The sequence below is a fragment of the Rhagoletis zephyria genome, unplaced genomic scaffold, assembly GCF_001687245.7.
Source record: "Rhagoletis zephyria isolate East Lansing unplaced genomic scaffold, Rhagoletis_zephyria_1.1 Rzeph_scaffold_01504, whole genome shotgun sequence".
NCBI lineage: Eukaryota > Metazoa > Arthropoda > Insecta > Diptera > Tephritidae > Rhagoletis > Rhagoletis zephyria.
This window is the reverse complement of record NW_016158588.1, coordinates 1-12526: the sequence shown is the minus strand read 5'-3', so window position 1 is coordinate 12526 and position 12526 is coordinate 1. Positions and strand designations below refer to the sequence as shown.

General features: G+C 33.1%; 1 protein-coding gene across 5 annotated transcripts in view; it reads right to left on the bottom strand.

The window, feature by feature from the left end:
* Positions 1-12450, bottom strand: part of LOC108364240 (transmembrane protein 165) — a 21630-nt gene extending 9180 nt beyond the window's left edge. For 2 of the 5 annotated variants that reach the window (XR_001847737.1, XM_017617829.1), the window contains exons 1-4: positions 12253-12449; positions 11799-12158; positions 11290-11727; positions 7034-7930 (exon numbers count right to left, since the gene is read on the bottom strand). Coding sequence is in view for 4 of the 5 variants with exons in the window: in XM_017617829.1 (XP_017473318.1) it covers positions 7034-7930; positions 11290-11727; positions 11799-11978 (1515 nt within the window). In the remaining variant the exon portion in view is untranslated. Of the gene's footprint in view, positions 1-7033; positions 7931-11289; positions 11728-11798; positions 12159-12252 lie in introns of all 5 variants that reach the window. The other 3 variants (XM_017617830.1, XM_017617828.1, XM_017617831.1) reach the window with 3 other exon arrangements.
* Positions 12451-12526: the final 76 nt, after the last annotated feature.

Below are 12526 nucleotides of genomic sequence, written 5' to 3'. Positions count from 1 at the left end.
ATCCTTTGATAAAAAAAAAACTTTAGTGCTTTTAGTGCGGTAAAACGCTCTTTTTTCCAAGGTTTGGTGCTTTTTGAAACTGAAAAGTTGGCAACACTGGGTACTGTATTAAAAAATAAAAATTAATATGAAAATCACATTAAACTCAGCATGGAATTTCAGTTTCTCTATATGTACTACAGAAAACTTTCGCTTTCATACAAACTCATTTTAAAATTTTTACAGAAATATACAATTGAAAAAGTGCATAATGTTACAAATAACTTAATATTAAAATTAAGCGACTAGAATATTATAAAATTAAAAGTAATTGAACAAAGAAATAAGAATATGTTAAAACATCTACGGTAAAATTATGTTAAAAGACACAGAAAATATGTACAAATTGTTTATTTACTAAAAGACTATCAAAACTTAAAAAAATTAATTTTCGAATGGACCTAATGATGCAGTTAGTTTTACTCGTTAGATAATGCTTAATATTTGTTGTATTTGTTTACAAATTATACAGTAACTTGCCAGCAATGCCCAGTAACTTAATTTCTGAGAATTCGCTCTCATAGAAAAAATATCCAAAAAAGTACGCGAACGCAAATCCAGTAATAATTTGCAAGTTCCATTAAAAGCTGTAAATAGGTTGTTTATTCGCAGCAAATTCCTAATAAAACAATATATTTTATATTTAAATAGGTTTATTTTGTCAATTTCATCTATAAAAACCCCACAAACAGTTTCCTTATTAGTTTAAATTGCATCCACCAGATGCGATAGCGTTTTTCGTACTGGCAAATTGTTACAAGTCAAAATTTATCCAGTAAAAACTTGCAACTTCAGCTGTCATTTCGCTCCTAACTTTCCACTACTTTGCAAGTTTTTGCGTACGAAACGCCAAAACATGAAAATTCGTAAAAATGTTTACTGACTTTGTACACACTATTGTGTAAAAATTAGGTGCTAAACGCTTGTTTGGTTTTCGATTTTCTGCACTTTGAGAGTAAATTTAAAAGTTTAAACTCGTCTCCTGAAAATTTTTTTTTTTTAGTTGTTTCAGTCTTTTTGTAAATAAGCGATATGTTTATAGCAGAAAACGATCGATCACTTCATAGATAATTTAGAGCGCGGCCGTAACGGTAGAAAAAGTACCTAATGCAAAACACAATATTTGTTTGGCGAATTATTGTTGTTGGCCGATTGCTTGAGAGCTTTAGAAATTTGTTTCAATACGAGATAGAGAAAAAGGTGGCAGTTACATATATCGACAACAACAACAAAGCAAGCGCTGGCAAAGCGTTGAGATGACATATGTAAAAAGTGTGCATATGTGTGAAAGTATTTATGTATGTATGTATTTAGTAAATACGAAGGCCGATTTTGTAACTTTTTAAGTTTTTTATGAAACTATTTTTTTTTTAATAAAATGAAAAAATTAACAAAACTATTTATTGTTAAGGCGAAGTGCGAATACTTAATGGCCAGGTGCATGCATAAATTCAACAAAGAATAGGGATTATGTACGATTATGTAATGAGTTTCGGAGGATTGACCCAATAAAATTTCACCCGGGATGATCTTAAGTGGTTACAAAATACACTTATACAATTCTGTAGGCACTTAAATTATAGGAAACAAAATTAATTGAATTGCCGCCTTTAAAATAAAGTTCCTAGAATGAAAATGTTGTGAAATATATTACTGCATACATATTCAAGCAAATTAGGAAGGAATTGGACTAATTTATTTATCAGTCTTTTAGTAAGCTACAATTGATATTTTCAAAGATAGTTGAAAGTCGTTTGTAAAATAATTAAAAGACAGTAGGCAAGTTAGTTTGAAAGATTTGGTTTATTCTGACACTGAAGTCTTACAAATAAAGCTCCGTCGCCAACTTTCATGGTGAAAATCTCTTTTGAGAGAAAGCACTTAAGCATGTTCAAATGGAGATGTATGTACAGTGGTGGCCACATAATTAGGGATACTACTTATTTACAAGTTTTACCATTTATGTTTTCTTTATTTATTTTTAATTTATATATGTATGTATATAATATAAGAATTAGCGTTGATTTTTTATATATTTTTTTGTTTCTTTCTTTATACACCAGCCACCTACATGGTACTTTCAGTTGTAGTGACTGTATAAAGCATTTTTGGGGCAATATTATTATACCTACTACTATTTTGTTTGGGGGATATAACAGAAAATACCATTTTTTGCTGTTTGTGTTGCTCATTCTCTCACACATAAAAAAAATATTCGAACATAAGTACTTTGTATGGACGAAAATGCGTAACACCGCCAGCAAAAAACACTTAAAAAAAAAATCAATGCGAATATTTAGCCGCTTAACAATTGAACAATATTAAACTAAATTTGAGTGGGCTATATAACGACATTTTTACTAGAAATTCTAAATAAAAAGTTTGAAACTTTGATGACCATTTTATGATATTTGGCGCACCTTTATAAATAATATATAAGGTTCGACTCTGTGTTGCATGGTTTTCTTTGTAGTATAAACTATATTTGGTTGGAATCCTCGGGCAGCGGATTTTTAATTTTTTGCAAATTATTTTCTTTTTGCTTNTTGATGACCATTTTATGATATTTGGCGCACCTTTATAAATAATATATAAGCTTCGACTCTGTGTTGCATGGTTTTCTTTGTAGTATAAACTATATTTTTGTAAGAAATAAATTAAAAATAATTAAAGAAAATATAAATGGTCAAAACTTACATATAAATAAATAGTGCGACCACCACTGTATATCATTTTGATTGCACTGCTCCAACAGTTGCAATGGCCAAGTGAGCAAAGTACTGGCGTGGCATTCGAGGGGTCCTAGGTTGGAATCCAGCGGATTTTTAATTTTTTGCAAATTATTTTCTTTTTGCTGTTTTTAATGCAATTTTAAGTTTTTGTTAATTAATTATTTTTTTCTTTCTTAATTGATTTTTTTCCGTTTTTGAATAAAATTTTTTTCTTTTTCTAATTAAGTTTTTCTTTCTTTTTGTATAAATTTTTTGATTCTTTTCATTTAGTTTTTCCGCTCATTTTCAGTTTTTATTACTTTAAAAGAAAAATATTTTCTAATATTTTAAATAAAATAAACTTTAAATAATTTTAATTATGTAAACTTAACTGTTCCACCATGTTTAAAGTTTTTCTTTTATTGCTAATTTTTGAAAACGTATTGCTAAGAGACAAACAGAATAATGCTAATACCTCCTCGCTAGCAAATCTTTCAATTAATCTTTCGAAAGACAGAAAAGAGCTTTCAAAATTGTTGCTAAGATTGACAATTGTCTTACGAAAGACTGTGGTGAGTGGAAAGACAGTGGCGACAATTTTCCTGTTAATAGTTACCCAAAAAAGTCACTCTAGTAACGATTGCCACTGTTGGTTGTTTCCAACCAAACTTGGTTGTTTTTCTTTTATTTATTCTAATTTGGTTGTTTAGTTTTTTCTCTGGTTTGGTTGTTTTTTTTAAATGAGAAGTTAGAAAATTTTTTCTTTACAAAAAGTAAAATTGCATACGGAATGCCAAAAATTAAGAAATGAATTTTTCAAAATACTATTTTTAATTTAACGTGTTTTATATGCACATATAAAAAGTAAATATGTGATAGAACGCACAAGTATCTCAATAATCTTGGTTTTCCGAAATAGCAGCTATAACTTCTGCCAAAATGTAAATTAATGTTGTTTTTCTACAAAATTTTCATAAACAAAAACGCCCTCAAGCTAAATAAGTAAGATGAAGTTTTGTTTTTTTTTTGTAATAAGTTTTGCTTTTTGTAATAGATAAGTGGATAAGTAAAACCATGGTTCCGACACCATAGACCTTCTAGGTATTTCCAGGCGAAATACTGTCCAAAGAGATCGTGGTGAATTTAAAGTTCTTTAAAGCTTTGCACCATTTTGAGATCCATGCAGAAACTGAAATGATAGTTGGCTAGGCAATAAACGGACTATACGGACGACGCAAAGCATCAGTAAATTGTTCCCGAATCAATAAAGATATGTGTGGTTTAGCCATATCGTAATGGAGGAAGGCGCCATTTTGTTGATTAATTTGGGCCCTTTGTATTGAATCGCTTTGATCGAATTTTTCTCTTGTCAATAGACAGTACAACCAATGCGGGTTTGGCCGCTGTTAATGAAACTTTTACGGTTTCGGCTAAGATCTTTTTGCCCATTATTTACGTACGATATTAACTCTCATCAATAGCTTTGAGAAATGGTTCCGCTAAATCGGCTGTTTTATAAGAGATTGCGTTTTCCGATTGAAGTTAAACGGTCACAAATGGGTAAAATCTGGCAACGCCATTATCAATTGTGCTCAATTCAGTTTGCCATTTCTGCCTCTAAATAATTTTCTCACATGTTACATGAAACCTTGGAGGCCTTGACAACATTGTGCGAAGCGTTGCCGAGATGGGGACCGTATCTTTCATTGAAAAAGTCGTCGAAAATTTGACTTTCAAAATGTGCCACATCTGAACTAGCTACGGTGCTCACATCATCGAAATTATATTCAAACACTAATGGCATAAGACTATATTCCTAATAAAGTCAATTTTCAGTTTGATATATATATGTAAATTAGACTGCATCACTCCCCATACAAAAAAATCTGTACTGCTTTTCCATTGGAATTATACAATCTATTATATTTTAAGACGCCAGCCAAAATATTTCGGAAAAAAATTATTATTATTTTTTATGAACAAAAATAGTTTCTTAAAGGTGGTTTATGAAAAAATCACCTCAAATGACAAAACGGTTTAAGCTTAGAAAATTTGCAAATTTTGTTTCGACGGCGTCAATTCAAATACATTCATCAAAGAGATTAAAATACCACATTGTATAGCAAGAAATTCTGTACATAATTGCAATAGGAAGTACTATGCTGCGATTTTTCACTTACGCGTAATCGATTGGTAAATTCAATGTTTTTTTTATGATGCATGTATGGACAGGAAATAAAGTTAACTACACGTACGGTGACCACCGTTCGCACTGATTTTGGCGGGACAGTACCAATTTTGAGAAAATTGTCCCGATTTTTCATATTTGTACCGATTAAATCCCGATTTTCAGTGTTTTTATTAACCCTTTGAGGACCGATGCTGCGCATAGGCAACATTAACATTTCGATTTATAAATCTTGTTGTTTGGATTATTATTTTAAAGGTTTCTTTTAGTTGATACTCTAGAATGTTGTGAAGGCAAAAAGCTGAACCCGGAATGTCACGTATACATACTTGGTTTTCAAAGGAAAAAGTAACTATTCGGGTGGAGCGAGAAATCTTAAAAAATACCTTCCAATCAAAAATGGGGAAAAATATCCAAAAACTTTTAATTTTTTGGATCCGAAATTTACGAATGGTACTTTTATATACATGACTAGGAAACACCTCCGAAGGAAGCTTTTAATCACGTACCTATGCACCTCGCTATTTTCGGTTTTATTCAATTTTGTATTACAAATTGCCTGTCGAGAATAGTAAATCGTAAGGTTTGAAATCGGTACCCGATAGACTTTTGGCCATTGAATCGGAATCAGGAACCACAATTTAAAAGTTGTCACTTCCAACCTCAAATTTTTTTATAAATATAGGTTTTTTAAGGTTAGGAAAATAAAGACAAATAATAGAAGAATAATTGACTAACGGCAAAAAACAGATTTTAGACGTTTGGTCGGTTTTCTGTCAAATTTCAAAACATTATTTAACTGAACTCTCCATTTGTTCTTTCCAGCCAAATTTTTTTGACTATGATTCAATTTTAAATAATTTGCAAATCAACTTACATTCTAAATTGAAATATTTTACTTTGAAATGAATGGCATTTATGTATGTACGTGTGCATTTTATGTAGATGGCATCCCTTTTTTAAAACTTTCATGAGCCAATGGGCCGTACGACTAAAAACGAATGGTTGTTTCGTTTCTACCAAAAAATGTCGCCTTTTGATTGCCCCTTTCTCTTTTCGTTTCTTAAAATGTCACACTCTTGTAAGGCAAAAAAGGCACATTCTCTGCCCTTTGTAAGAGGAGATGGTTGCCCTGAAAATCAGATGGTTGTTTAAAACGAAAATATTAGGAAATGCGCGATCTAGACAATGGCAAGGAGGCAAAGACATGCCTTTTTACATGGTTGAGTGTAACATAAAACATATTTTACACCGGGGAAGGGCAACATTTTTCGGAAGAAACGAAATCACCATAAGCAATTGCTCTTACTTGAATATATTTCAATAAATTGAGTAAAAGGTCAAAAATTTTAAGAAAAAGCAATTGCTTGGTTCTTATTCATAAGGCTTCGCATGCAAATGCCACAAAAAAAATCATATACCAATAACTTTGCATGCAAATACCACAAAAAAATTTCATGCACCAATAACTTTGCATGCAAATGCCAACAAAAAAAGTACTGCATAAAATGCATACAAATTTCGCTGAATGAGAAAAACCATTTCAACGAAGCCAATGATTGTCTGCGATATAACACGTTAATTTTGGTTTTCAGATTTACGTACGTACATACATATATGTAAAGCAGTAAGTTTAAAACATGAAAAACACAAACTCTTAGTACGCATAAAAATATAAACTTAACCAAAAAATTTGTAATTCACTTCAGTGAGTGTTTCAAAATGCAACGAAGGATGAGGTTACAAACCGAAATATGTTGTGTTATGCAAAAACCATAATGGAATGGGTTTAACGGTGCGGTGACTGATTGATGGATCAAAACAAATTCGAAAGCAATTGAAATATACATATATGCAGTATATTATAGGATAAATGAACACAACAATGAGCTGCAGTGACAAGAGAGAATGTTTGGGGTGATGTAACTGCTGATTTGTACAAATAAATGCAATTGATTATTGGTGATTGTTGTGTTGTGTGTGTGTGTGTGTGTGTGTGGCTGGTTAAGAATGATATATTTGTTTTTGTATTCTTGCTTTTCTTTTTTTTTTTTGTTTATTTAGTAATGAATGGCATTTTGTAATGAATTCTAACCCGCTTCTTGCTTCCACCGAGTTGCTTCAACTCGCCATTCGGCTGTCCACCGACGACGCCACCGCCTACAACCGTCACTACGCCGCCGCTGCCAAAGCTGCCGTTTGATTTTAAGTTGAGACTATTCAAACTAGTTATACTATTACTGGTGCCTGTAATGATTCCAAGCTTATTGTTGTTGTTGTGCAACATAACGACAGCCGAAGCGGATGCTGAATGCACCATTGCTGTTGATCTATCAACACTACCTGATTTTTTGAGTTGTTGTTTTCCACGTTTGCCATGTATCGGTGTGCCACCATGACCACTATCGACGGTCGCAACATCATCATCATCATCATCTTCAACGTCAGCGTCAATGCCATTAATAGCATTATCGTCGTTGCCGCTATCATTTTGGGAATTAAAATTAAGCTTATTTGGACTATTAGTAAATTCATCACAATTCGTTTGTTCGGTTTGATTCGAAAGCACGGACGCCGACAGTGCAGGACTGCTATGGAAGTTGGATCTTTTCAAGCTATCACCACCAATAATGGTAACATCACCAACACCAACACCAACACCAACACCACCATTCACACCATTTAGGAAGATATCGTTTTCATGGCAACTGCTATTGTCCGAATCAGCGCCGTCCTTGTTAACATCACAGCCATTTTTATTATTAGTATTTTTTAAATGATTATTATTGTGTTTGCGTTGTCGATGCGACATTTCGGGATTTGTGTTTTGTGTGACGACAGCGATGGTGGTGGCGGTGGTGGGGGTGCAGCCGCTGCTGATGGTGGTGGTGACGCCAGCGCCACGCTCTAGACCCTCATCTTCTTTGTCTGAGTTGCTGTTTTTGCGCTTGGCATCGGCATCATCGTATTTGCCGTGCTTCTTACGCATCAACTGTGTGGTGCAGGCGTAGCATAAACGAACATTGCAATGTTGCGTGCGTGGTTAACGGTTTTTTTTGTTGTTGTTTAAATTTCAACATTTATGCATAATTAAATTATTATTATGATATCGTAATTTTTTTTATTTATTATTCATTTTCATTAAAGAATTCGTGCAACAAAATGCATCCGTATCGAAAAAAGAGAGAAAAATATCAAAGAAAAATACATATTAAAACAATCCGTAACATTTCTGATTTCTGCTTATCATTAAAATTGTTGTTATAAAGCAGTTTTTGGGCTTATGAATTTCGTTAGTTGGAAAAGAATTTTCGCTTGAATTTTTGATATTTTTTTGTTGCTATTTACTGACGGCTGCAAAATCAAGTTTATAAATTAAAGAAATATTTAAATTATGGATTAACTGTAAAGGTAAGTACATTGATAAGGCAGATATGTGTGGTACTTTTGCAGAGTGGCGCGCAAATTGAAGCCAAATGAACGTGCGATTAGTCACAAAGTTTGATTAAAATATAGTAGTGTGTACCCAGTGTAACGAATATTGCTCTATGAAACCTGAAATTTTGGATTTATTTATGTTTTAATATTACTAATTGGCAGCTTATAGCAAGTGAATGTGTAACATAAAACCCGATGAGAAGGCGACTGAATCCCTTGAAGACCTCAAATTGACGGGTGCTGTAACACTTTTCAGTTGTAACCTAAGAACTTTTAATTGAATGGATTCGCACCGCGCATGTGCTGCGAAACTTCACATTGCAGAACATACGTTGAGTAATAAAATCATTTACCGCAAAACATCAAGACCCACGCTACAAATTGAAGGAGACTCGGCTAAATGCTTAACAAAAATGTGTGTGTGTGTCAAATATTTTATTTTTATTTTTTCTGTCTGTTGCTTTTCCCACTGCGCCCTACCAGTCTCCAGCTACAAAACTCGAAAAATACTGCCGATTGCCGACCACTCAGATAATTCGGTGTACACTTGTGTAAGAGTGGGGTAACTATGGTTGAGTTCCCAAGTTAACAGGGTGTTTATTAGAATGATAATTATTCGAAATGGTTTGACCTATGTATCTATAATAAACTACATCTTTCACATTGCGCCCGATGCAGATACCTCACTTTGATTGCGATTGACCAAGATCCCATCNCCAAATGGTTTTCTGAAGTACATCCTACAAAATCCCTTCGGAAGCCCTTCTGTGGGCAGCGAAAGCAGAAGCCCTTCTATTTGTACCACTCAATACAAAACAGAAAGGAGAAAGGAATGCAGTGAAAAGCCTGTTCACAGGAACAAAGCAAATAATATACTACGTTTTGAAGCTATGTAAGGCTACTTTAAAATGCATTTGCAGTAATACTTTTGCCAACAGTTGTAAATGCTTTAAAACTAATAACATAATATCCAATAATTGATTTCCTTTGAATTTAACTTGTTTAGGGTGCCGGCCCGTGAAATATTTTTTTACGTATTCTAAACATTATTTTGCGTTACTACTGAAAATACAAAAACGCGGTGACCGCCGGCGGTTCTTTTCCATAGTCATGTCCCTGTTTAAACCCTTGCTTTACCCGGAGGAGGTTAAACACACAATTCTTTCAAATATTTAAAAAAAAATTATGAATCTGAATTTGAATGAAAACTATGCAGCCCCTGGTATGGTAAACAAGAAAATAGTATTGCCTTTTTTTAAGAAAAATTAATGGCTTAGTTTTTGAAGCAATGCTTAAATAAGTAACATAAGTTTTGTTAAGTTGAGATAACTTCTTTTTTTTATTTCGAATGTCATATAAACATTAGGAAGAGATGCATTTATCAGTTTTAAAGGACCAAATCTTTTTACTTTTTACTACGTTTGAACTTATGAACTCAAATGAGAGAATATTGATTTGAAATGAAGCCATAATTAAGTGAACAGGGATTCGAAAATTAAGCCTTATTATTTACAGCTTTTTTTGTTGATGAAATAATATAGAATCCATTTTATGACATTTTTCTATCCCAGTGCAAAAGCTAACTAATGTTTTTTTACAGCGTAAATGATAAAATCTTTTATTAACTCAGCATTGTTGTTGCCCATCGATAAGAGTGCAAATACATACATTTGTATGTATGTATACATCTATATGTACATATATCTGTTTTACTTTCTGTGTATACATAAGTTAAATAAATAATATTTGTTAATAATTGTGCGCAATATGCGCTTTTCTACGTCTGCCCAAATGTATATATGTCCATATGTAAAGAGCGTGTCAGACGTGGCAATATTTCCAACTTTTCCACGCAATTCGCTGTCAGATTGAGAAAGAGAAATTTTATTTTGATGTGTGAACAGCCAGAAATACCTTTCTATCACATTTCGGAAATCATTTTCTGAAATAAAAGTTGCAAGATGTGACTGCAGTTGAGAGAGCGCAAATCGATTTGGAAAATATATAACTTGCTTTCGCCTTTCGGAAATAAAAAAAAACCTCTTTCGAAAGACGCTTTACATTCAAGGTGTGANGACCTTTCTATCACATTTCGGAAATCAATTTCTGAAATAAAAGTTGCAAGATTATACTGCAATTGAGAGAGCGCAAATCGATTTCGGAAATATATTTCAACTTGCTTTCGCCTTTCGGAAATAAAAAAAAACCTCTTTCGAAAGACGCTTTACATTCAAGGTGTGACTGCCCATGCAACTGCTTTCTGAAATTTCTTAATTTGACAGCCTTTTCGAAAGATATTGCATTGCCACGTTTGATAGGCTCTTAAGGGTTTGTATGGTGTGTGCTTCATGCGCTGAATGATGAAGTGATCGTAGTTTTGTTAACTAATAAAGATAGTTTTTGCATTTCGTTTGGTCTATTTTTTTTCAATTTTCAGGCAAAAATAATACTATATATTAAATGAAATTGAATGCAAAGGAAGTTTACAAACAAAAAACAAAAACAAATATGTAAATATGTACATAGTCCAAGGGTAATTAACTAAAAGTAATTCAAAGAAAAATGGGCAAAGCTAAAAACTAGCTAAAAACAAATTTGAAATGGTGTTTAAATAGTAACTACAGGCACTNATTTGGTCTATTTTATTTTATTTTTTGAATTTTCAGGCAAAAATAATAATATATATTAAATGAAATTGAATGCAAAGGAAGTTTACAAACAAAAAACAAAAACAAATATGTCAATATGTACATAGTCCAAGGGTAATTAACTAAAAGTAATTTAAAGAAAAATGGGCCAAGCTAAAAGCTAGCTAAAAACAAATTTGAAATGGTGTTTAAATAGTAACTACAGGCACTGCCTTTTGTTTTTACATTTTCATTTCACTTTTTCACTACAACCCCACTGACTTACCTCATCTTCACGTTTACGCAAAGTCGATTGCACCTCCTCAAATTCCTCCTGCGCATCGCTGTCCTTCATGAAATAACCTTCATAGATCATTTTCAAGCCGAATATGGCAAACAACGCCGTTGAAATGTAGTATGTATAAATCTTAGGAATAATGGTAGCTGCCATGCCGAACACCACCGAGAGTACGGTCATCAGCGCCAGCGCTGATATGGCGCCAGCAAAGACGATTAGGCGCGGATGGCGCATCGCCATTATGGCAGCAATGAAGAAAGTCTTATCACCTAATTCAGTAAATAATATTACTGATATCGATGCGGAGAACGCATCGATAAAACCGGAATTAGTTTTAGTTTCCTTGGTGGCATCACTTTCATTCAATTCATTGTCTGCATTTCCATTTACGGCATCTTTCATAAACTGTGTGTCATCGGGGAAGGCCTATAGAAAGAGATGAGCATTGATTATTAGTGGATTTCGTAATTATTTATTGCTGATTTTGTTGCACTTACGCTTGGTACACCTAGTGTTGCAACACTTTCATCTATTTCTCTGCGTGCTACCTCCGCCTGACATATGGTGGAGAATGTCAATACGGCCATTAATGCTATGAGCATTTGCAATCTGGCCGAACGTTTGAGATAAACATTATGTTTGGTGGTTTGCCAAAAGTATGACTGATTTTGTGACATCTTTTGGCGTGTTTGTTGGTATTTTAAATTTCTTTAAGAAGAGGGTGTCGATAATTGTATGTGTGAGAATATTACAATTTCTGCTTTACACGTGTTAATATATCACAGTTCAAAAATAAATTTGCTAATTTATTCCGAAAAAGCGCTGCTTCAAATTGTGAGTCCAATTGCGACAAACAACTGTAATGAAATGAAAAACAGTTAAGTATAATTAGTTTCAGTTTTGAGTTATTTGATAAAGAAAATTATACATATTTGGTCTATTTAGACTGACTACTTGACAAAACATGAGATAGGCGTTATCTTTTTTGCTTAAGCGGTGATAGCATCTGCCTGAAGATAACTTCTTTACGCTGATAATTTATGCTTGTGTTATGTGGCATGGATACAAAATGCGTGACAATAGACGATGATAAAACACGCTGTTTTGCGAAGGAGTCAGTCACGTAGTGGCTGGATAAACAATGAGATTTTCTTACAATCTCATTAACCGCGAACAAGTTGTTTACTACGTTTTATGGGAATGTATGCAAACATCTGTTTTTTTT